The sequence below is a fragment of the Streptopelia decaocto genome, assembly GCF_964273445.1.
Source record: "Streptopelia decaocto genome assembly, contig: HAP1_SCAFFOLD_163, whole genome shotgun sequence".
Taxonomy (NCBI): Eukaryota; Metazoa; Chordata; class Aves; order Columbiformes; family Columbidae; genus Streptopelia; species Streptopelia decaocto.
In genome coordinates this window covers 45,943-70,389 of record NW_028116393.1, presented here as the reverse complement: position 1 = coordinate 70,389, position 24,447 = coordinate 45,943, and the positions used below count along the sequence as shown (strand labels likewise).

The window sequence follows — 24,447 nt, the reverse complement described above, 5'->3', positions numbered from 1 at the left end:
GCCCCCGCAAGCCCCGCCCCCTTAGCGCTCAAAGCCCTCCCCCCGCTCCTCCCGCCATTGGCCGCCGCGAAGCCTCGCCCCCCGGCTCGGCCGCGCGCCATTGGCCGCCGCCAAAGCCCCGCCTCCCGCGCCGCGTGGCGCTGTTTACCCGCGCGCCGGCTCCCGCCCCCGCCTTCCCCCCCCCCCCCCCCCCCCCCCATTTCCCGGTTACCGGGAGCCGAACACGCGCGCGCAGGACACGGCGGGCGCCAGGGCGCACGCGGCGCGGTAGGCGGGGTCCCGCGCGTGCTCCCGCTCCACGCGCAGCGCGTACATCGACAGCGCCGCCATCGCCGCCCTTCCCATTGGTCCGCCCCGCCCCGCCGCGCCCGCCGATTGGGCCAAAGCTCCCGCCGCTCCTCCCACTGCCCCGCCCGCGCTGATTGGCCGGTGCGCCCGCCGCACCCCCCCACCCTCGCCGAGGCGGCCCGCACGTTGATTGGCCGGCCGCCGCGCCCCGCCCCGGCGCGGCCGCGGGGTCTGCTGGGAACTGTGGACAGGGACACACGGACAGGGACGCACGGACACACGGACAGGGACGCACGGACAGGGACACACAGACAGGGACGCACGGACAGGGACGCACGGACAGGGACGCACGGACAGGACACACGGACAGGACACACGGACAGGGACACACGGACAGGACACACGGACAGGACACACAGGTACCCACGGGGACGCCCAGAGACCCCCCTGTACCCCCAGACCCACACAGACCCCCAGATCCCCCCATTGACCCCCAATGACCCCCCCAGACCCCCCTGTACCCCCAGATCCCCCCCTGAGCCCCACAGGGACCCCCCAGCCCCCCATTGACCCCCAATGACCCCCCCAGACCCCCCTGTACCCCCAGATCCCCCCATAGACCCACAGGGACCCCCCAGCCCCCATTGACCCCCAACCCCTTGTGTTCCCCCCAGGACCCCCATGCGGAGCCCCGCCCCCCCGGCCCCGCCCTCCTGCTGCTGCTGCTCCGTGAGTGGGGGGCACGGGGGGGGGACACACGGGTGACCCCCGGGGGACCCAGGCGTCCGGCGCCGGAAGGGACCCAGGCATCCGGGCGAGCTGCCCGCTGGACCAGTCGGACCGGAAGGGGCAATGGCGTCACCGCCCCCAAAATCCTGAGGTCAGCGCCCCAAAAATGAACCCCGGACGCCTGGGTCCTTCCCGGACTCCTGGGTTCCTTGGGGCACTCCTGGGTCCCCTCCCGAACTCCTGGATCCCTCCCGAACTCCTGGGTCCTTCCCGAACTCCTGGGTCCCTCCCGAACTCCTGGGTCCCTCCCGAACTCCTGGGTCCTTCCCGGACGCCTGGGTCCCTCCCGAACTCCTGGGTCCCCCCTGAACTCCTGGGTCCCCTCCCGGACGCCTGGGTCCCTTGGGGCACTCCTGGGTCCCTTGGGGCACTCCTGGGTCCCCCCGAACTCCTGGGTCCTTCCCGGACTCCTGGGTCCCCTCCCGGACTCCTGGGTCCCTCCCGGACTCCTGGGTCCCCCCTGAACTCCTGGGTCCCCTCCCGGACTCCTGGGTCCCCTCCCGAACTCCTGGGTCCCTCCCGGACTCCTGGGTCGCCCCTGAACTCCTGGGTCCTTCCCGAACTCCTGGGTCCCTTGGGGCACTCCTGGGTCCCCTCCCGAACTCCTGGGTCCCTCCCGAACTCCTGGGTCCCTCCCGAACACCTGGGTCCCCCCTGAACTCCTGGGTCCCCTCCCGGACGCCTGGGTCCCCTCCCGAACTCCTGGGTCCCTTGGGGCACTCCTGGGTCCCTCCCGAACACCTGGGTCCCTCCCGAACACCTGGGTCCCTCCCGAACTCCTGGGTCCCCTCCCGAACTCCTGGGTCCCCTCCCGAACTCCTGGGTCCCTCCCGAACTCCTGGGTCCCTCCCGAACTCCTGGGTCCTTCCCGAACTCCTGGGTCACCCCGAACTCCTGGGTCCCCCCCGAACTCCTGGGTCCCTCCCGAACTCCTGGGTCCCCCCCGAACTCCTGGGTCACCCCGAACTCCTGGGTCCCTCCCGAACTCCTGGGTCCCTCCCGAACTCCTGGGTCCTTCCCGAACTCCTGGGTCCTTCCCGAACTCCTGGGTCCCTCCCGAACTCCTGGGTCCCCCCTGAACTCCTGGGTCCCCTCCCGGACGCCTGGGTCCCCTCCCGGACGCCTGGGTCCCCTCCCGAACTCCTGGGTCCCTCCCGAACTCCTGGGTCCCTCCCGAACTCCTGGGTCCCCTCCCGAACTCCTGGGTCCCCTCCCGGACTCCTGGGTCCCCTCCCGGACTCCTGGGTCCCTCCCGGACTCCTGGGTCCCTCCCGAGCTCCTGGGTCCCCTCCCGAACTCCTGGGTCCCTCCCGAACTCCTGGGTCCCTCCCGAACACCTGGGTCCCCCCCGAACTCCTGGGTCCCCTCCCGAACTCCTGGGTCCCTCCCGAACTCCTGGGTCCCTCCCGAACTCCTGGGTCCCTCCCGAACTCCTGGGTCCTTCCCGAACTCCTGGGTCCCCCCTGAACTCCTGGGTCCCTCCCGAACTCCTGGGTCCCTTGGGGCACTCCTGGGTCCCCTCCCGAACTCCTGGGTCCTTCCCGAACTCCTGGGTCCCCTCCCGAACTCCTGGGTCCCCTCCCGAACTCCTGGGTCCCCTCCTGAACTCCTGGGTCCCCTCCCGAACTCCTGGGTCCTTCCCGAACTCCTGGGTCCTTCCCGAACTCCTGGGTCCCCTCCCGGACGCCTGGGTCCCCTCCCGGACGCCTGGGTCCCCTCCCGGACGCCTGGGTCCCCTCCCGAACTCCTGGGTCCCCTCCCGAACTCCTGGGTCCCTTGGGGCACTCCTGGGTCCCTCCCGAACTCCTGGGTCCCTCCCGAACTCCTGGGTCCCTCCCGAACACCTGGGTCCTCCCCGGACTCCTGGGTCCTTCCCGAACTCCTGGGTCCCCTCCCGGACGCCTGGGTCCCCTCCTGAACTCCTGGGTCCCCTCCCGAACTCCTGGGTCCCCTCCCGAACTCCTGGGTCCTTCCCGAACTCCTGGGTCCTTCCCGAACTCCTGGGTTCTTCCCGAACTCCTGGGTCCCTCCCGAACTCCTGGGTCCCTCCCGAACTCCTGGGTCCTTCCCGAACTCCTGGGTCCCTCCCGAACACCTGGGTCCCCCCTGAACTCCTGGGTCCCCTCCCGAACTCCTGGGTCCCTTGGGGCACTCCTGGGTCCCTCCCGAACACCTGGGTCCCTCCCGAACTCCTGGGTCCCTCCCGAACTCCTGGGTCCCTCCCGAACTCCTGGGTCCCTCCCGAACTCCTGGGTCCTTCCCGAACTCCTGGGTCCCTCCCGAACACCTGGGTCCCCCCTGAACTCCTGGGTCCCCTCCCGAACTCCTGGGTCCCCTCCCGAACTCCTGGGTCCCTTCCCGAACTCCTGGGTCCCTTGGGGCACTCCTGGGTCCCTCCCGAACACCTGGGTCCCTCCCGAACACCTGGGTCCCTCCCGAACACCTGGGTCCCTCCCGAACTCCTGGGTCCCCTCCCGAACTCCTGGGTCCCTCCCGAACTCCTGGGTCCCTCCCGAACTCCTGGGTCCTTCCCGAACTCCTGGGTCCCTCCCGAACTCCTGGGTCCCTCCCGAACTCCTGGGTCCCCCCCGAACTCCTGGGTCCCTCCCGAACTCCTGGGTCCCCCCCGAACTCCTGGGTCACCCCGAACTCCTGGGTCCCTCCCGAACTCCTGGGTCCCTCCCGAACTCCTGGGTCCTTCCCGAACTCCTGGGTCCTTCCCGAACTCCTGGGTCCCTCCCGAACTCCTGGGTCCCCTCCCGGACGCCTGGGTCCCCTCCCGGACGCCTGGGTCCCCTCCCGAACACCTGGGTCCCTCCCGAACTCCTGGGTCCCTCCCGAACTCCTGGGTCCCCTCCCGAACTCCTGGGTCCCCTCCCGAACTCCTGGGTCCTTCCCGGACGCCTGGGTCCCCTCCCGGACGCCTGGGTCCCCTCCCGGACTCCTGGGTCCCTCCCGGACTCCTGGGTCCCTCCCGAGCTCCTGGGTCCCTCCCGAGCTCCTGGGTCCCTCCCGAGCTCCTGGGTCCCTCCCGAACTCCTGGGTCCCTCCCGAACACCTGGGTCCTTCCCGGACTCCTGGGTCCCCTCCCGAACTCCTGGGTCCCCTCCCGAACTCCTGGGTCCTTCCCGGACTCCTGGGTCCCTTCCCGAACTCCTGGGTCCCCTCCCGAACTCCTGGGTCCTTCCCGGACGCCTGGGTCCCTCCCGAACTCCTGGGTCCTTCCCGGACTCCTGGGTCCCCTCCCGGACTCCTGGGTCCTTCCCGGACTCCTGGGTCCCCTCCCGAACGCCTGGGTCCCTCCCGAGCTCCTGGGTCCTTCCCGAATTCCTTGGTCCTTCCCGAACTCCTGGGTCCCTCCCGAACTCCTGGGTCCCTCCCGAACTCCTGGGTCCCCCCGAACTCCTGGGTCCCCTCCCGAACTCCTGGGTCCCCTCCCGAACTCCTGGGTCCCCTCCCGAACTCCTGGGTCCCCTCCCGAACTCCTGAGTCCTTCCCGAACTCCTGGGTCCTTCCCGAACTCCTGGGTCCTTCCCGGACGCCTGGGTCCCCTCCCGAACTCCTGGGTCCTTCCCGAACTCCTGGGTCCCTCCCGAACTCCTGGGTCCCTCCCGAACTCCTGGGTCCCTCCCGAACTCCTGGGTCCCTCCCGAACTCCTGGGTCCCTTGGGGCACTCCTGGGTCCCTTGGGGCACTCCTGGGTCCCTTGGGGCACTCCTGGGTCCCCTCCCGAACTCCTGGGTCCCCTCCCGAACTCCTGGGTCCTTCCCGAACTCCTGGGTCCTTCCCGGACGCCTGGGTCCCCTCCCGAACTCCTGGGTCCCCTCCCGGACGCCTGGGTCCTTCCCGGACTCCTGGGTCCCTCCCGAACACCTGGGTCCCCCCTGAACTCCTGGGTCCCTCCCGAGCTCCTGGGTCCCTCCCGAACTCCTGGGTCCCTCCCGGACTCCTGGGTCCTTCCCGAACTCCTGGGTCCCTCCCGAACTCCTGGGTCCCTCCCGAACACCTGGGTCCCCCCTGAACTCCTGGGTCCCTTCTGAACTCCTGGGTCCCTTCCGAACTCCTGGGTCCCTTCCGAACTCCTGGGTCCTTCCCGAACTCCTGGGTCCCTCACGAACACCTGGGTCCCCCCTGAACTCCTGGGTCCCCCCTGAACTCCTGGGTCCCCTCCCGAACTCCTGGGTCCCTCCCGAACTCCTGGGTCCTTCCCGAACTCCTGGGTCCCTCCCGAACACCTGGGTCCCTCCCGAACTCCTGGGTCCACTCCCGAACTCCTGGGTCCTTCCCGAACACCTGGGTCCCCTCCCGAACTCCTGGGTCCCCCCCGAACTCCTGGGTCCCCCCCGAACTCCTGGGTCCCCTCCCGAACTCCTGGGTCCCTCCCGAACTCCTGGGTCCCTCCCGAACTCCTGGGTCCTTCCCGAACTCCTGGGTCCTTCCCGAACTCCTGGGTCCCCCCTGAACTCCTGGGTCCCTCCCGAACACCTGGGTCCCTCCCGAACACCTGGGTCCCTCCCGAACACCTGGGTCCCCCCGAACTCCTGGGTCCCCTCCCGAACGCCTGGGTCCCTCCCGAACTCCTGGGTCCCTCCCGAACTCCTGGGTCCCTCCCGAACTCCTGGGTCCCTCCCGAACTCCTGGGTCCTTCCCGGACGCCTGGGTCCCCTCCCGAACTCCTGGGTCCTTCCCGAACTCCTGGGTCCCCTCCCGAACTCCTGGGTCCCCTCCCGAACTCCTGGGTCCCCTCCCGAACTCCTGGGTCCCTCCCGGACGCCTGGGTCCCCTCCCGGACGCCTGGGTCCCCTCCCGAACTCCTGGGTCCCCTCCCGAACTCCTGGGTCCCTTGGGGCACTCCTGGGTCCCTTGGGGCACTCCTGGGTCCCTTGGGGCACTCCTGGGTCCCTCCCGAACTCCTGGGTCCCTCCCGAACTCCTGGGTCCCTCCCGAACACCTGGGTCCTCCCCGGACTCCTGGGTCCTTCCCGAACTCCTGGGTCCCCTCCCGGACGCCTGTGTCCCCTCCTGAACTCCTGGGTCCTTCCCGAACTCCTGGGTCCCCTCCCGAACTCCTGGGTCCTTCCCGAACTCCTGGGTCCTTCCCGAACTCCTGGGTTCTTCCCGAACTCCTGGGTCCCTCCCGAACTCCTGGGTCCCTCCCGAACTCCTGGGTCCTTCCCGAACTCCTGGGTCCCTCCCGAACACCTGGGTCCCCCCTGAACTCCTGGGTCCCCTCCCGAACTCCTGGGTCCCTTGGGGCACTCCTGGGTCCCTCCCGAACACCTGGGTCCCTCCCGAACACCTGGGTCCCTCCCGAACTCCTGGGTCCCTCCCGAACACCTGGGTCCCTCCCGAACACCTGGGTCCCTCCCGAACACCTGGGTCCCCCCTGAACTCCTGGGTCCCCTCCCGAACTCCTGGGTCCCCTCCCGAACTCCTGGGTCCTTCCCGAACACCTGGGTCCCCCCGAACTCCTGGGTCCCCTCCCGAACTCCTGGGTCCCCCCCCGAACTCCTGGGTCCCCTCCCGAACTCCTGGGTCCCCTCCCGAACTCCTGGGTCCTTCCCGAACTCCTGGGTCCCTCCCGAACACCTGGGTCCCCCCCGAACTCCTGGGTCCCCCCCGAACTCCTGGGTCCCCTCCCGAACTCCTGGGTCCTTCCCGAACTCCTGGGTCCTTCCCGAACTCCTGGGTCCCTCCCGAGCTCCTGGGTCCCTCCCGGACTCCTGGGTCCCCTCCCGAACTCCTGGGTCCCTCCCGAACTCCTGGGTCCCTCCCGAACACCTGGGTCCCTCCCGGACTCCTGGGTCCTTCCCGGACGCCTGGGTCCCCTCCCGAACTCCTGGGTCCCCTCCCGGACGCCTGGGTCCCCTCCCGAACTCCTGGGTCCCTCCCGAACTCCTGGGTCCCTCCCGAACTCCTGGGTCCTCTCCCGAACTCCTGGGTCCCTCCCGAACTCCTGGGTCCCTTGGGGCACTCCTGGGTCCCTCCCGAACACCCGGGTCCCCCCTGAACTCCTGGGACCCTCCCGAACTCCTGGGTCCTTCCCGAACTCCTGGGTCCTTCCCGAACTCCTGGGTCCTTCCCGGACTCCTGGGTCCTTCCCGGACGCCTGGGTCCCCTCCCGAACTCCTGGGTCCTTCCCGAACTCCTGGGTCCCTCCCGAACTCCTGGGTCCCTCCCGAACACCTGGGTCCTTCCCGAACTCCTGGGTCCCCTCCCGAACTCCTGGGTCCCTCCTGAACACCTGGGTCCCCCCTGAACTCCTGGGTCCCCTCCCGGACGCCTAGGTCCCCTCCCGAACTCCTGGGTCCCTTGGGGCACTCCTGGGTCCCTTGGGGCACTCCTGGGTCCCTCCCGAACTCCTGGGTCCCTCCCGAACTCCTGGGTCCCTCCCGAACTCCTGGGTCCCTCCCGAACTCCTGGGTCCTTCCCGAACTCCTGGGTCCCCCCCCGAACTCCTGGGTCCCCCCCCAAACTCCTGGGTCCCTCCCGAACTCCTGGGTCCCCTCCCGGACTCCTGGGTCCCCTCCCGGACTCCTGGGTCCCCTCCCGAACGCCTGGGTCCCTCCCGAACTCCTGGGTCCCCTCCCGAACTCTTGGGTCCTTCCCGGACGCCTGGGTCCCCTCCCGAACTCCTGGGTCCTTCCCGGACTCCTGGGTCCCCTCCCGGACTCCTGGTCCCTTCCCGGACTCCTGGGTCCCTCCCGAACTCCTGGGTCCCCTCCCGAACACCTGGGTCCCCTCCCGAACACCTGGGTCCTTCCCGAACTCCTGGGTCCCTCCCGAACTCCTGGGTCCCTCCCGAACTCCTGGGTCCCTCCCGAACTCCTGGGTCCCTCCCGAACTCCTGGGTCCTTCCCGAACTCCTGGGTCCCCGCCCTCCTGGGTCCCCCCGAACTCCTGGGTCCCCCCTGAACTCCTGGGTCCCCTTCCGAACTCCTGGGTCCCCTCCCGAACTCCTGGGTCCCTCCCGAACTCCTGGGTCCCTTGGGGCACTCCTGGGTCCCTCCCGATCACCTGGGTCCCCTCCCGAACTCCTGGGTCCGTCCCGAGCTCCTGGGTCCCTCCCGGACTCCTGGGTCCCTTGGGGCACTCCTGGGTCCCCTCCCGAACTCCTGGGTCCCTCCCGAACTCCTGGGTCCCTCCCGAACACCTGGGTCCCCCCTGAACTCCTGGGTCCCCTCCCGAACTCCTGGGTCCCCTCCCGAACTCCTGGGTCCCCTCCCGAACTCCTGGGTCCCCTCCCGAACTCCTGGGTCCTTCCCGAACTCCTGGGTCCCCCCCCGAACTCCTGGGTCCCCCCCCGAACTCCTGGGTCCCTCCCGAACTCCTGGGTCCCCCCCCGAACTCCTGGGTCCCCTCCCGAACTCCTGGGTCCCTCCCGAACTCCTGGGTCCCCTCCCGATCTCTTGGGTCCTTCCCGGACGCCTGGGTCCCCTCCCGAACTCCTGGGTCCTTCCCGGACTCCTGGGTCCCCTCCCGGACTCCTGGGTCCTTCCCGGACTCCTGGGTCCCTCCCGAACTCCTGGGTCCCCTCCCGAACACCTGGGTCCTTCCCGAACACCTGGGTCCTTCCCGAACTCCTGGGTTCCTCCCGAACTCCTGGGTCCCTCCCGAACTCCTGGGTCCCTCCCGAACTCCTGGGTCCTTCCCGAACTCCTGGGTCCCTCCCGAACACCTGGGTCCCCCCTGAACTCCTGGGTCCCCTCCCGAACTCCTGGGTCCCCTCCCGAACTCCTGGGTCCCTCCCGAACTCCTGGGTCCCTTGGGGCACTCCTGGGTCCCTCCCGATCACCTGGGTCCCCCCTGAACTCCTGGGTCCCTCCCGAATTCCTGGGTCCTTCCCGAACTCCTGGCTCCCTCCCGGACTCCTGGGTCCCTCCCGAACTCCTGGGTCCTTCCCGGACTCCTGGGTCCCCTCCCGAACGCCTGGGTCCCTCCCGAACTCCTTGGTCCCCTCCCGAACTCCTGGGTCCCTCCCGAACTCCTGGGTCCTTCCCGAACTCCTGGGTCCTTCCCGAACTCCTGGGTCCCTCCCGAACTCCTGGGTCCCCTCCCGAACACCTGGGTCCCCTCCCGAACTCCTGGGTCCCCTCCCGAACTCCTGGGTCCCCTCCCGAACTCCTAGGTCCCTCCCGAACTCCTGGGTCCCTCCCAACTCCTGGGTCCCCTCCCGAACTCCTGGGTCCCTCCCGAACTCCTGGGTCCCCCCCGAACTCCTGGGTCCCCTCCCGAACTCCTGGGTCCCCCCTGAACTCCTGGGTCCTTCCCGAACACCTGGGTCCCTCCCGAACTCCTGGGTCCCTCCCGAACTCCTGGGTCCCCTCCCGAACTCCTGGGTCCTTCCTGGACTCCTGGGTCCTTCCCGGACTCCTGGGTCCCCTCCCGGACTCCTGGGTCCTTCCCGGACACCTGGGTCCCCTCCCGAACTCCTGGGTCCCCTCCGAATTCCTGGGTCCCCCCCGAATTCCTGGGTCCCCCCCGAATTCCTGGGTCCCTCCCGAATTCCTGGGTCCCTCCCGAACACCTGGGTCCCCCCTGAACTCCTGGGTCCCTCCCGAACTCCTGGGTCCTTCCCGGACGCCTGGGTCCCCTCCCGAACTCCTGGGTCCCTCCCGGACTCCTGGGTCCTTCCCGGACTCCTGGGTCCCCTCCCGGACTCCTGGGTCCTTCCCGGACACCTGGGTCCCCCCTGAACTCCTGGGTCCCCCCTGAACTCCTGGGTCCCTCCCGAACTCCTGGGTCCCTCCCGGACTCCTGGGTCCCCTCCCGAAGTTCTTGGTCCCCTCCCGAACGCCTGGGTCCTTCCCGAACACGTGGGTCCCCCCAAACTCCTGGGTCCCCTCCCGAACCCCTGGGTCCCCTCCCGAACTCCTGGGTCCCCTCCCGGACGCCTGGGTCCCCTCCCGAACTCCTGGGTCCCTTGGGGCACTCCTGGGTCCCTCCCGAACTCCTGGGTCCCTCCCGAACTCCTGGGTCCTTCCCGAACTCCTGGGTCCCTTGGGGCACTCCTGGGTCCCTCCCGAACTCCTGGGTCCCCTCCCGAACTCCTGGGTCCTTCCCGAACTCCTGGGTCCCTCCCGAACTCCTGGGTCCTTCCCGAACTCCTGGGTCCTTCCCAAACTCCTGGGTCCTTCCCGAACTCCTGGGTCCCTCCCGAACACCTGGGTCCCCCCTGAACTCCTGGGTCCCCACCCGAACTCCTGGGTCCTTCCCGAACACCTGGGTCCCCCCAAACTCCTGGGTCCCCTCCCGAACTCCTGGGTCCCCTCCCGAACTCCTGGGTCCCTCCCGAACTCCTGGGTCCCTCCCGAACTCCTGGGTCCCTTGGGGCACTCCTGGGTCCCTCCCGAACACCTGGGTCCCCCCCGAACACCTGGGTCCCTCCCGAACTCCTGGGTCCTTCCCGAACTCCTGGGTCCTTCCCGGACGCCTGGGTCCCCTCCCGAACTCCTGGGTCCCCTCCCGAACTCCTGGGTCCCTCCCGAACTCCTGGGTCCCTCCCGGACGCCTGGGTCCCCCCCTGAACTCCTGGGTCCCCTCCCGAACACCTGGGTCCCCCCCTGAACTCCTGGGTCCCTCCCGAACACCTGGGTCCCCCCCTGAACTCCTGGGTCCCCTCCCGAACACCTGGGTCCCCTCCCGAACACCTGGGTCCCCCCTGAACACCTGGGTCCCCCCCTGAACTCCTGGGTCCCCCCCTGAACTCCTGGGTCCCCTCCCGAACTCCTGGGTCCCCTCCCGAACTCCTGGGTCCCTCCCGAACTCCTGGGTCCTTCCCGAACTCCTGGGTCCCTTGGGGCACTCCTGGGTCCCTCCCGATCACCTGGGTCCCTCCCGAACACCTGGGTCCCCCCTGAACTCCTGGGTCCCTCCCGAACTCCTGGGTCCTTCCCGAACTCCTGGGTCCCCTCCCGAACTCCTGGGTCCTTCCCGAACACCTGGGTCCCCTCCCGAACTCCTGGGTCCCCTCCCGAACTCCTGGGTCCCTCCCGAACTCCTGGGTCCCCTCCCGAACTCCTGGGTCCTTCCCGAACACCTGGGTCCCCTCGAACTCCTGGGTCCCCTCCCGAACTCCTGGGTCCTTCCCGAACTCCTGGGTCCCCTCCTGAATTCCTGGGTCTCCTCCCGAACACCTGGGTCCCCCCGAACACCTGGGTCCCTCCTGAACACCTGGGTCCCCCCTGAACTCCTGGGTCCCCTCCCGAACGCCTGGGTCCTTCCCGGACTCCTGGGTCCCTCCCGAACTCCTGGGTCCCTCCCGAACTCCTGGGTCCTTCCCGGACTCCTGGCTCCCTCCCGGACTCCTGGGTCCCTCCCGAACTCCTGGGTCCTTCCCGGACTCCTGGGTCCCCTCCCGAACTCCTGGGTCCTTCCCGGACTCCTGGGTCCCCTCCCGAACGCCTGGGTCCCTCCCGAACTCCTGGGTCCTTCCCGAACTCCTGGGTCCTTCCCGAACTCCTGGGTCCTTCCCGAACTCCTGGGTCCCTCCCGAACTCCTGGGTCCCTCCCGAACTCCTGGGTCCCTCCCGAACACCTGGGTCCCCTCCCGAACTCCTGGGTCCCCTCCCAACTCCTAGGTCCCTCCCGAACTCCTGGGCCCTTCCCAACTTCTGGGTCCCCTCCCGAACTCCTGGGTCCCTCCCGAACTCCTGGGTCCCTCCCGAACTCCTGGGTCCCTCCCGAACGCCTGGGTCCCTCCCGAACGCCTGGGTCCCTCCCGAACACCTGGGTCCCCCCTGAACTCCTGGGTCCTTCCCGAACACCTGGGTCCCTCCCGAACTCCTGGGTCCCCTCCCGAACTCCTGGGTCCTTCCTGGACTCCTGGGTCCTTCCCGGACTCCTGGGTCCCCTCCCGGACTCCTGGGTCCTTCCCGGACACCTGGGTCCCCCCTGAACTCCTGGGTCCCTCCCGAATTCCTGGGTCCCTCCCGAATTCCTGGGTCCCTCCCGAACACCTGGGTCCCCCCTGAACTCCTGGGTCCCTCCCGAACTCCTGGGTCCTTCCCGGACGCCTGGGTCCCCTCCCAAACTCCTGGGTCCCTCCCGGACTCCTGGGTCCTTCCCGGACTCCTGGGTCCCCTCCCGGACTCCTGGGTCCTTCCCGGACACCTGGGTCCCCCCTGAACTCCTGGGTCCCTCCCGAACTCCTGGGTCCCTCCCGGACTCCTGGGTCCTTCCCGAACACCTGGGTCCCCTCCCGAACTCCTGGGTCCCCTCCCGAACTCCTGGGTCCCCTCCCGAACTCCTGGGTCCTTCCCGAACTCCTGGGTCCCTCCCGAACTCCTGGGTCCCCTCCCGAAGTTCTTAGTCCCCTCCCGAACTCCTGGGTCCTTCCCGAACTCCTGGGTCCTTCCCGAACTCCTGGGTCCCTCCCAAACTCCTGGGTCCCCTCCCGAACTCCTGGGTCCCGCCTGAACTCCTGGGTCCCCACCCGAACTCCTGGGTCCTTCCCGAACACCTGGGTCCCCCCAAACTCCTGGGTCCCCTCCCGAACTCCTGGGTCCCCTCCCGAACTCCTGGGTCCCCTCCCGGACGCCTGGGTCCCCTCCCGAACTCCTGGGTCCCTTGGGGCACTCCTGGGTCCCTTGGGGCACTCCTGGGTCCCTCCCGAACTCCTGGGTCCCTCCCGAACTCCTGGGTCCCTTGGGGCACTCCTGGGTCCCTCCCGAACTCCTGGGTCCCCTCCCGAACTCCTGGGTCCTTCCCGAACTCCTGGGTCCCTCCCGAACTCCTGGGTCCTTCCCGAACTCCTGGGTCCCCTCCCGAACACCTGGGTCCCCCCCAAACTCCTGGGTCCCCTCCCGAACTCCTGGGTCCCTTGGGGCACTCCTGGGTCCCTCCCGAACTCCTGGGTCCCTCCCGAACTCCTGGGTCCCTCCCGAACTCCTGGGTCCCCTCCCGAACTCCTGGGTCCCCTCCCGGACGCCTGGGTCCCCTCCCGAACTCCTGGGTCCCTTGGGGCACTCCTGGGTCCCTCCCGAACTCCTGGGTCCCTCCCGAACTCCTGGGTCCTTCCCGAACTCCTGGGTCCCTTGGGGCACTCCTGGGTCCCTCCCGAACTCCTGGGTCCCCTCCCGAACTCCTGGGTCCTTCCCGAACTCCTGGGTCCTTCCCGAACTCCTGGGTCCCTCCCGAACTCCTGGGTCCTTCCCGAACTCCTGGGTCCCCCCTGAACTCCTGGGTCCCCCCTGAACTCCTGGGTCCCCTCCCGAACTCCTGGGTCCCCTCCCGAACTCCTGGGTCCCCTCCCGAACTCCTGGGTCCCTCCCGAACTCCTGGGTCCCTTGGGGCACTCCTGGGTCCCTCCCGAACTCCTGGGTCCCTCCCGAACACCTGGGTCCCCCCTGAACTCCTGGGTCCCTCCCGAACTCCTAGGTCCTTCCCGAACTCCTGGGTCCTTCCCGGACGCCTGGGTCCCCTCCCGAACTCCTGGGTCCCCTCCCGAACTCCTGGGTCCCTCCCGAACTCCTGGGTCCCTCCCGGACGCCTGGGTCCCCCCCTGAACTCCTGGGTCCCCTCCCGAACACCTGGGTCCCCCCCTGAACTCCTGGGTCCCTCCCGAACACCTGGGTCCCCCCCTGAACTCCTGGGTCCCCTCCCGAACACCTGGGTCCCCCCTGAACTCCTGGGTCCCTCCCGAACACCTGGGTCCCCTCCCGAACTTCTGGGTCCCCTCCCGAACTCCTGAGTCCCCTCCCGGACGCCTGGGTCCCCTCCCGAACTCCTGGGTCCCTTGGGGCACTCCTGGGTCCCTCCTGAACACCTGGGTCCCCTCCTGAACTCCTGGGTCCCTCCCGAACTCCTGGGTCCCTCCCGAACTCCTGGGTCCCTTGGGGCACTCCTGGGTCCCTTGGGGCACTCCTGGGTCCCTCCCGAACTCCTGGGTCCCTCCCGAACACCTGGGTCCCCCCTGAACTCCTGGGTCCCTCCCGAACTCCTGGGTCCCTCCCGAACTCCTGGGTCCCTCCCGAACTCCTGGGTCCTTCCCGAACTCCTGGGTCCCTCCCGAACACCTGGGTCCCCCCTGAACTCCTGGGTCCCCTCCTGAACTCCTGGGTCCCTCCCGAACTCCTGGGTCCTTCCCGAACTCCTGGGTCCCTCCCGAACTCCTGGGTCCCCTCCCGAACTCCTGGGTCCTTCCCGAACACCTGGGTCGCCCCGAACTCCTGGGTCCCTCCCGAACTCCTGGGTCCCTCCCGAACTCCTGGGTCCCCTCCCGGACTCCTGGGTCCCCTCCCGGACTCCTGGGTCCCCTCCCGAACTCCTGGGTCCCTCCCGGACGCCTGGGTCCTTCCCGGACGCCTGGGTCCCCTCCCGAACTCCTGGGTCCCCTCCCGGACGCCTGGGTCCCCTCCCGAACTCCTGGGTCCCCTCCCGAACTCCTGGGTCCCCTCCCGAACTCCTGGGTCCCTCCCGAACACCTGGGTCCCCCCTGAACTCCTGGGTCCTTCCCGAACTCCTGGGTCCCCTCCCGAACTCCTACGTCCCTCCCGAACTCCTACGTCCCTCCCGAACTCCTGGGTCCCTCCCGAACTCCTGGGTCCCTCCCGAACTCCTGGGTCCCTCCCGAACACCTGGGTCCTTCCCGAACTCCTGGGTCCTCCCCGGACTCCTGGGTCCTTCCCGGACGCCTGGGTCCCCTCCCGAACTCCTGGGTCCCCTCCCGGACGCCTGGGTCCCTCCAGAACTCCTGGGTCCCCTCCCGGACGCCTGGGTCCCTCCAGAACTCCTGGGTCCCTCCCGAACACCTGGGTCCCCTCCCGAACTCCTGGTTCCCCCCGAACACCTGGGTCCCCTCCCGAACTCCTGGGTCCCCTCTGAACTCCTGGGTCCCCCCTGAACACCTGGGTCCCCTCCCGAACTCCTGGTTCCCTCCCGAACTCCTGGGTCCCTCCCGAACACCTGGGTCCCCCCTAACACCTGGGTCCCCCCTGAACTCTTGGGTCCCTCCCGAACTCTTGGGTCCCTCCCGAACACCTGGGTCCCCCCTAACACCTGGGTCCCCCCCGAACTCCTGGGTCCCTCCAGAACTCCTGGGTCCCTTGGGGCACTCCTGGGTCCCTCCCGAACTCCTGCGTCCCTCCCGAACTCCTATGTCCCTCCCGAACACCTGGGTCCCTCCCGAACTCCTGGGTCCCTCCCGAACTCCTGGGTCCCTCCCGAACTCCTGGGTCCCCTCCCGAACTCTTGGGTCCCTCCCGAACTCCTGGGTCCCTCCCGAACACCTGGGTCCCTCCCGGACTCCTGGGTCCTTCCCGGACGCCTGGGTCCCCTCCCGAACTCCTGGGTCCCCTCCCGGACGCCTGGGTCCCCTCCCGAACTCCTGGGTCCCTCCCGAACTCCTGGGTCCTCTCCCGAACTCCTGGGTCCCTCCCGAACTCCTGGGTCCCTTGGGGCACTCCTGGGTCCCTCCCGAACACCCGGGTCCCCCCTGAACTCCTGGGTCCCTCCCGGACTCCTGGGTCCTTCCCGGACTCCTGGGTCCTTCCCGAACTCCTGGGTCCCTCCCGAACTCCTAGGTCCCTCCCGTACACCTGGGTCCTTCCCGAACTCCTGGGTCCCTCCTGAACACCTGGGTCCCCCCTGAACTCCTGGGTCCCCTCCCGGACGCCTGGGTCCCCTCCCGAACTCCTGGGTTCCTTGGGGCACTCCTGGGTCCCTCCCGAACTTCTGGGTCCCTCCCGAACACCTGGGTCCCTCCCGAACTCCTGGGTCCTTCCCGAACTCCTGGGTCCCTCCCGGACGCCTGGGTCCTTCCCGGACTCCTGGGTCCTTCCCGAACTCCTGGGTCCCCTCCCGAACTCCTGGGTCCTTCCCGAACACCTGGGTCCCCCCGAACTCCTGGGTCCCCTCCCGAACTCCTGGGTCCCCTCCCGAACGCCTGGGTCCCTCCCGAACTCCTGGGTCCCTCCCGAACTCCTGGGTCCCTCCCGAACTCCTGGGTCCCCTCCCGAACTCCTGGGTCCCCTCCCGAACTCCTGGGTCCCTCCCGAACTCCTGGGTCCCCTCCCGAACTCCTGGGTCCCTCCCGAACTCCTGGGTCCCTCCCGAACACCTGGGTCCCTCCCAGACTCCTGGGTCCTTCCCGGACGCCTGGGTCCCCTCCCGAACTCCTGGGTCCCCTCCCGGACGCCTGGGTCCCCTCCCGAACTCCTGGGTCCCTCCCGAACTCCTGGGTCCCCCCTGAACTCCTGGGTCCCTCCCGAACTCCTGGGTCCTTCCCGAACTCCTGGGTCCTTCCCGAACTCCTGGGTCCCTCCCGAACTCCTGGGTCCTTCCCGAACTCCTGGGTCCTTCCCGAACTCCTGGGTCCCTCCCGAACACCTGGGTCCCTCTCGAACACCTGGGTCCCCCCTGAACTCCTGGGTCCCCCCTGAACTCCTGGGTCCCCTCCCGAACTCCTGGGTCCCTCCCGAACTCCTGGGTCCCCTCCTGAACTCCTGGGTCCCCCCGAACTCCTGGGTCCCCTCCCGAACTTCTGGGTCCTTCCCGAACACCTGGGTCCCCTCCCGAACTCCTGGGTCCCCTCCCGAACTCCTGGGTCCCTCCCGAACACCTGGGTCCCCCCGAACACCTGGGTCCCTCCTGAACACCTGGGTCCCCTCCCGAACTCCTGGGTCCCCTCCCGAACTCCTGGGTCCCCTCCCGAACGCCTGGGTCCCTCCCGAGCTCCTGGGTCCCCTCCCGAACTCCTGGGTCCATCCCGAACTCCTGGGTCCTTCCCGAACTCCTGGGTCCCTCCCGAACTCTTGGGTCCCTCCCGAACTCCTGGGTCCCCTCCCGAACTCCTGGGTCCCTCCCGATCTCCTGGGTCCCCTCCCGAACACCTGGGTCCCTCCCGGACTCCTGGGTCCTTCCCGGACGCCTGGGTCCCCTCCCGAACTCCTGGGTCCCCTCCCGGACGCCTGGGTCCCCTCCCGAACTCCTGGGTCCCTCCCGAACTCCTGGGTCCTCTCCCGAACTCCTGGGTCCCTCCCGAACTCCTGGGTCCCTTGGGGCACTCCTGGGTCCCTCCCGAACACCCGGGTCCCCCCTGAACTCCTGGGTCCCTCCCGAACTCCTGGGTCCTTCCCGAACTCCTGGGTCCTTCCCGGACTCCTGGGTCCTTCCCGAACTCCTGGGTCCCCTCCCGAACTCCTGGGTCCCCCCTGAACTCCTGGGTCCCCCCTGAACTCCTGGGTCCCCCCTGAACTCCTGGGTCCCTCCCGAACTCCTGGGTCCCTCCCGAACTCCTGGGTCCCCTCCCGAACGCCTGGGTCCCCTCCCGGACGCCTGGGTCCCTCCCGAACGCCTGGGTCCCCTCCCGGACGCCTGGGTCCCCTCCCGGACGCCTGGGTCCCTCCCGAACTCCTGGGTCCCCTCCCGAACTCCTGGGTCCCTCCCGAACTCCTGGGTCCCCTCCCGAACTCCTGGGTCCTTCCCGAACTCCTGGGTCCCCTCCCGAACTCCTGGGTCCTTCCCGGACGCCTGGGTCCCCTCCCGAACTCCTGGGTCCTTCGCGGACGCCTGGGTCCTTCCCGGACTCCTGTGTCCCCTCCCGGACTCCTGGGTCCCTCCCGAGCTCCTGGGTCCCTCCCGGACTCCTGGGTCCCTTGGGGCACTCCTGGGTCCCCTCCCGAAGTCCTGGGTTCTTCCCGGACTCCGGGGTCCCCTACCGAACTCCTGGGTCCCTCCCGGACTCCTGGGTCCCCCCCGAACTCCTGGGTCCCTCCCGAACTCCTGGGTCCCTCCCGAACTCCTGGGTCCTTCCCGAACTCCTGGGTCCCTCCCGAACTCCTGGGTCCTTCCCGAACTCCTGGGTCCCCCCCCGAACTCCTGGGTCCCCCCCCGAACTCCTGGGTCCCTCCCGAACTCCTGGGTCCCCTCCCGGACTCCTGGGTCCCCTCCCGAACGCCTGGGTCCCCTCCCGAACGCCTGGGTCCCCTCCCGAACGCCTGGGTCCCTCCCGAACTCCTGGGTCCTTCCCGGACGCCTGGGTCCCCTCCCGAACTCCTGGGTCCTTCCTGGACGCCTGGTTCCTTCCCGAACTCCTGGGTCCTTCCTGGACGCCTGGTTCCTTCCCGGACTCCTGGGTCCCCTCCCGGACTCCTGGGTCCTTCCCGGACTCCTGGGTCCCCTCCCGAACGCCTGGGTCCCCTCCCGAACGCCTGGGTCCCTCCCGAGCTCCTGGGTCCCCCCTGAACTCCTGGGTCCCTCCCGAACTCCTGGGTCCTTCCCGAACTCCTGGGTCCCTCCCGAACTCCTGGGTCCTTCCCGAACTCCTGGGTCCCTCCCGAACACCTGGGTCCCCCCTGAACTCCTGGGTCCCCTTCCGAACTCCTGGGTCCCTCCCGAACACCTGGGTCCCCCCTGAACTCCTGGGTCCTTCCCGAACACCTGGGTCCCTCCCGAACTCCTGGGTCCCTCCCGAACTCCTGGGTCCTTCCCGAACTCCTGGGTCCCTCCCGAACTCCTGGGTCCCTCCCGAACACCTGGGTCCCCCCTGAACTCCTGGGTCCCCCCTGAACTCCTGGGTCCCCTCCCGAACTCCTGGGTCGCTCCCGAACTCCTGGGTCCTTCCCGAACACCTGGGTCCCCCCGAACACCTGGGTCCCCCCTGAACTCCTGGGTCCCCTCCCGAACGCCTGGGTCCCTCCCGGACTCCTGGGTCCCCTCCCGAACTCCTGGGTCCCTCCCGAACTCCTGGGTCCCTCCCGAACTCCTGGGTCCTTCCCGAACTCCTAGGTCCTTCCCGAACTCCTGGGTCCCTCCCGAACACCTGGGTCCCTCCCGAACACCTGGGTCCCCCCTGAACTCCTGGGTCCCCTCCCGAACGCCTGGGTCCCCTCCCGGACGCCTGGGTCCCCTCCCGAACGCCTGGGTCCTTCCCGAACTCCTGGGTCCCCCCCGAACTCCTGGGTCCCCCCCGAACTCCTGGGTCTCTCCCGAACTCCTGGGTCCTTCCCGAACACCTGGGTCCTTCCCGAACTCCTGGGTCCCCCCCGAACTCCTGGGTCCCCCCCGAACTCCTGGGTCCTTCCCGAACTCCTGGGTCCCTCCCGAACTCCTGGGTCCTTCCCGAACTCCTGGGTCCCTCCCGAACTCCTGGGTCCCTCCCGAACACCTGGGTCCCCTCCCGAACGCCTGGGTCCCTCCCGAACACCTGGGTCCCCTCCCGAACTCCTGGGTCCTTCCCGAACTCCTGGGTCCTTCCCGAACTCCTGGGTCCCTCCCGAACACCTGGGTCCCCCCTGAACTCCTGGGTCCCTCCCGGACTCCTGGGTCCCTCCCGAACTCCTGGGTCCTTCCCGAACTCCTGGGTCCCCCCCGAACTCCTGGGTCTCTCCCGAACTCCTGGGTCCTTCCCGAACTCCTGGGTCCCCCCCGAACTCCTGGGTCCCCCCCGAACTCCTGGGTCCCCCCCGAACTCCTGGGTCCCCCCCGAACTCCTGGGTCCTTCCCGAACTCCTGGGTCCCTCCCGAACACCTGGGTCCCCTCCCGAACGCCTGGGTCCCTCCCGAACACCTGGGTCCCCTCCCGAACTCCTGGGTCCTTCCCGAACTCCTGGGTCCCTCCCGAACACCTGGGTCCCCCCTGAACTCCTGGGTCCCTCCCGAACACCTGGGTCCCCTCCCGAACGCCTGGGTCCCCTCCCGAACTCCTGGGTCCCTCCCGAACGCCTGGGTCCCCTCCCGAACTCCTGGGTCCCCCCTGAACTCCTGGTTCCCTCCCGAACTCCTGGGTCCCTCCCGAACACCTGGGTCCCCCCTAACACCTGGGTCCCTCCCGAACTCTTGGGTCCCTCCCGAACACCTGGGTCCCTCCCGAACACCTGGGTCCCCCCTAACACCTGGGTCCCCCCTAACACCTGGGTCCCCCCTAACACCTGGGTCCCCCCCGAACTCCTGGGTCCCTCCAGAACTCCTGGGTCCCTCCCGAACTCCTGCGTCCCTCCCGAACTCCTATGTCCCTCCCGAACACCTGGGTCCCTCCCGAACTCCTGGGTCCCTCCCGAACTCCTGGGTCCCTCCCGAACTCCTGGGTCCCTCCCGAACTCCTGGGTCCCTCCCGAACTCCTGGGTCCCCTCCCGAACTCTTGGGTCCCTCCCAAACTCCTGGGTCCCTCCCGAACACCTGGGTCCCTCCCGGACTCCTGGGTCCTTCCCGGACGCCTGGGTCCCCTCCCGAACTCCTGGGTCCCCTCCCGGACGCCTGGGTCCCCTCCCGAACTCCTGGGTCCCTCCCGAACTCCTGGGTCCCTCCCGAACTCCTGGGTCCTCTCCCGAACTCCTGGGTCCCTCCCGAACTCCTGGGTCCCTTGGGGCACTCCTGGGTCCCTCCCGAACACCCGGGTCCCCCCCGAACTCCTGGGTCCTTCCCGGACTCCTGGGTCCTTCCCGGACTCCTGGGTCCTTCCCGGACTCCTGGGTCCCTCCCGAACTCCTGGGTCCTTCCCGAACTCCTGGGTCCCTCCCGAACTCCTAGGTCCCTCCCGTACACCTGGGTCCTTCCCGAACTCCTGGGTCCCTCCTGAACACCTGGGTCCCCCCTGAACTCCTGGGTCCCCTCCCGGACGCCTGGGTCCCCTCCCGCACTCCTGGGTTCCTTGGGGCACTCCTGGGTCCCTCCCGAACTTCTGGGTCCCTCCCGAACACCTGGGTCCCTCCCGAACTCCTGGGTCCTTCCCGAACTCCTGGGTCCCTCCCGGACGCCTGGGTCCTTCCCGGACTCCTGGGTCCTTCCCGAACTCCTGGGTCCCCTCCCGAACTCCTGGGTCCTTCCCGAACTCCTGGGTCCTTCCCGAACACCTGGGTCCCCCCGAACTCCTGGGTCCCCTCCCGAACTCCTGGGTCCCCTCCCGAACTCCTGGGTCCCCTCCCGAACTCCTGGGTCCCCTCCCGAACGCCTGGGTCCCTCCCGAGCTCCTGGGTCCCTCCCGAGCTCCTGGGTCCCTCCCGAACTCCTGGGTCCCTCCCGAACTCCTGGGTCCCCTCCCGAACTCCTGGGTCCCCTCCCGAACTCCTGGGTCCCCTCCCGAACTCCTGGGTCCCTCCCGAACTCCTGGGTCCCCTCCCGAACTCCTGGGTCCCCTCCCGAACTCCTGGGTCCCTCCCGAACTCCTGGGTCCCTCCCGAACTCCTGGGTCATTCCCGGACTCCTGGGTCCCCTCCCGAACTCCTGGGTCCCCTCCCGGACGCCTGGGTCCCCTCCCGAACTCCTGGGTCCCTCCCGAACTCCTGGGTCCCCCCTGAACTCCTGGGTCCCTCCCGAACTCCTGGGTCCTTCCCGAACTCCTGGGTCCCTCCCGAACACCTGGGTCCCTCCCGAACACCTGGGTCCCCCCTGAACTCCTGGGTCCCCTCCCGAACTCCTGGGTCCCTCCCGAACTCCTGGGTCCCCTCCTGAACTCCTGGGTCCCCCCGAACTCCTGGGTCCCCTCCCGAACTTCTGGGTCCTTCCCGAACACCTGGGTCCCCTCCCGAACTCCTGGGTCCCCTCCCGAACTCCTGGGTCCCTCCCGAACACCTGGGTCCCCCCGAACACCTGGGTCCCCCCGAACACCTGGGTCCCTCCTGAACACCTGGGTCCCCTCCCGAACTCCTGGGTCCCCTCCCGAACTCCTGGGTCCCCTCCCGAACGCCTGGGTCCCTCCCGAGCTCCTGGGTCCCCTCCCGAACTCCTGGGTCCCCTCCCGAACTCCTGGGTCCATCCCGAACTCCTGGGTCCTTCCCGAACTCCTGGGTCCCTCCCGAACTCTTGGGTCCCTCCCGAACTCCTGGGTCCCCTCCCGAACTCCTGGGTCCCTCCCGATCTCCTGGGTCCCCTCCCGAACACCTGGGTCCCTCCCGGACTCCTGGGTCCTTCCCGGACGCCTGGGTCCCCTCCCGAACTCCTGGGTCCCCTCCCGGACGCCTGGGTCCCCTCCCGAACTCCTGGGTCCCTCCCGAACTCCTGGGTCCTCTCCCGAACTCCTGGGTCCCTCCCGAACTCCTGGGTCCCTTGGGGCACTCCTGGGTCCCTCCCGAACACCCGGGTCCCCCCTGAACTCCTGGGTCCCTCCCGAACTCCTGGGTCCTTCCCGAACTCCTGGGTCCTTCCCGGACTCCTGGGTCCTTCCCGAACTCCTGGGTCCCCTCCCGAACTCCTGGGTCCCCCCTGAACTCCTGGGTCCCCCCTGAACTCCTGGGTCCCCTCCCGGACGCCTGGGTCCCCTCCCGGACGCCTGGGTCCCTCCCGAACGCCTGGGTCCCCTCCCGGACGCCTGGGTCCCTCCCGAACTCCTGGGTCCCCTCCCGAACTCCTGGGTCCTTCCCGGACGCCTGGGTCCCCTCCCGAACTCCTGGGTCCTTCGCGGACGCCTGGGTCCTTCCCGGACTCCTGTGTCCCCTCCCGGACTCCTGGGTCCCTCCCGAGCTCCTGGGTCCCTCCCGGACTCCTGGGTCCCTTGGGGCACTCCTGGGTCCCCTCCCGAAGTCCTGGGTCCTTCCCGGACTCCTGGGTCCCCTACCGAACTCCTGGGTCCCTCCCGGACTCCTGGGTCCCCCCCGAACTCCTGGGTCCCCCCCGAACTCCTGGGTCCCTCCCGAACTCCTGGGTCCTTCCCGAACTCCTGGGTCCCTCCCGAACTCCTGGGTCCCCCCCGAACTCCTGGGTCCCCCCCCGAACTCCTGGGTCCCTCCCGAACTCCTGGGTCCCCTCCCGGACTCCTGGGTCCCCTCCCGGACTCCTGGGTCCCCTCCCGGACTCCTGGGTCCCCTCCCGAACGCCTGGGTCCCCTCCCGAACGCCTGGGTCCCTCCCGAACTCCTGGGTCCCCTCCCGAACTCTTGGGTCCTTCCCGGACGCCTGGGTCCCCTCCCGAACTCCTGGGTCCTTCCTGGACGCCTGGTTCCTTCCCGAACTCCTGGGTCCTTCCTGGACGCCTGGTTCCTTCCCGGACTCCTGGGTCCCCTCCCGGACTCCTGGGTCCTTCCCGGACTCCTGGGTCCCCTCCCGAACGCCTGGGTCCCTCCCGAGCTCCTGGGTCCCCCCTGAACTCCTGGGTCCCTCCCGAACTCCTGGGTCCTTCCCGAACTCCTGGGTCCCTCCCGAACTCCTGGGTCCTTCCCGAACTCCTGGGTCCCTCCCGAACACCTGGGTCCCCCCTGAACTCCTGGGTCCCCTTCCGAACTCCTGGGTCCCTCCCGAACACCTGGGTCCCCCCTGAACTCCTGGGTCCCTCCCGAACACCTGGGTCCTTCCCGAACACCTGGGTCCCTCCCGAACTCCTGGGTCCTTCCCGAACTCCTGGGTCCCTCCCGAACTCCTGGGTCCCTCCCGAACACCTGGGTCCCCCCTGAACTCCTGGGTCCCCCCTGAACTCCTGGGTCCCCCCTGAACTCCTGGGTCCCCTCCCGAACTCCTGGGTCCTTCCCGAACACCTGGGTCCCCTCGAACTCCTGGGTCCCCTCCCGAACACCTGGGTCCCCCCGAACACCTGGGTCCCCCCTGAACTCCTGGGTCCCCTCCCGAACGCCTGGGTCCCTCCCGGACTCCTGGGTCCCCTCCCGAACTCCTGGGTCCCTCCCGAACTCCTGGGTCCCTCCCGAACTCCTGGGTCCTTCCCGAACTCCTAGGTCCTTCCCGAACTCCTGGGTCCCTCCCGAACTCCTGGGTCCCTCCCGAACACCTGGGTCCCCCCTGAACTCCTGGGTCCCCTCCCGAACGCCTGGGTCCCCTCCCGGACGCCTGGGTCCCCTCCCGAACTCCTGGGTCCCTCCCGAACTCCTGGGTCCTTCCCGAACTCCTGGGTCCCCCCCGAACTCCTGGGTCTCTCCCGAACTCCTGGGTCCTTCCCGAACACCTGGGTCCTTCCCGAACTCCTGGGTCCTTCCCGAACTCCTGGGTCCCCCCCGAACTCCTGGGTCCCCCCCGAACTCCTGGGTCCTTCCCGAACTCCTGGGTCCCTCCCGAACTCCTGGGTCCTTCCCGAACTCCTGGGTCCTTCCCGAACTCCTGGGTCCCTCCCGAACACCTGGGTCCCCTCCCGAACGCCTGGGTCCCTCCCGAACACCTGGGTCCCCTCCCGAACACCTGGGTCCCCTCCCGAACTCCTGGGTCCTTCCCGAACTCCTGGGTCCCTCCCGAACACCTGGGTCCCCCCTGAACTCCTGGGTCCCTCCCGGACTCCTGGGTCCCCTCCCGAACACCTGGGTCCCCTCCCGAACTCCTGGGTCCTTCCCGGACGCCTGGGTCCCCTCCCGAACTCCTGGGTCCCCTCCCAAACTCCTGGGTCCTTCCCGTACGCCTGGGTCCCCTCCCGGACGCCTGGGTCCCCTCCCGGACGCCTGGGTCCCCCCCCGAACTCCTGGGTCCCTCCCGAACTCCTGGGTCCCTCGTTGGGGAGCGG

General features: G+C 69.3%; 1 protein-coding gene across 1 annotated transcript in view; it reads left to right on the top strand.

Annotated features, from left to right (window-relative positions):
• Positions 1–965: 965 nt before the first annotated feature.
• Positions 966–24,447, top strand: part of LOC309452221 (serine protease 53-like) — a gene marked incomplete at its 3' end in the record, with an annotated part of 31,539 nt that continues 8,057 nt past the window's right edge. Inside the window, exon 1 of the mRNA XM_082076893.1 lies at positions 966–1,017. Within this exon, the coding sequence (XP_081933019.1) occupies positions 970–1,017 (48 nt within the window). The 5' untranslated portion in view covers positions 966–969. The remainder of the gene's footprint in view (positions 1,018–24,447) is intronic.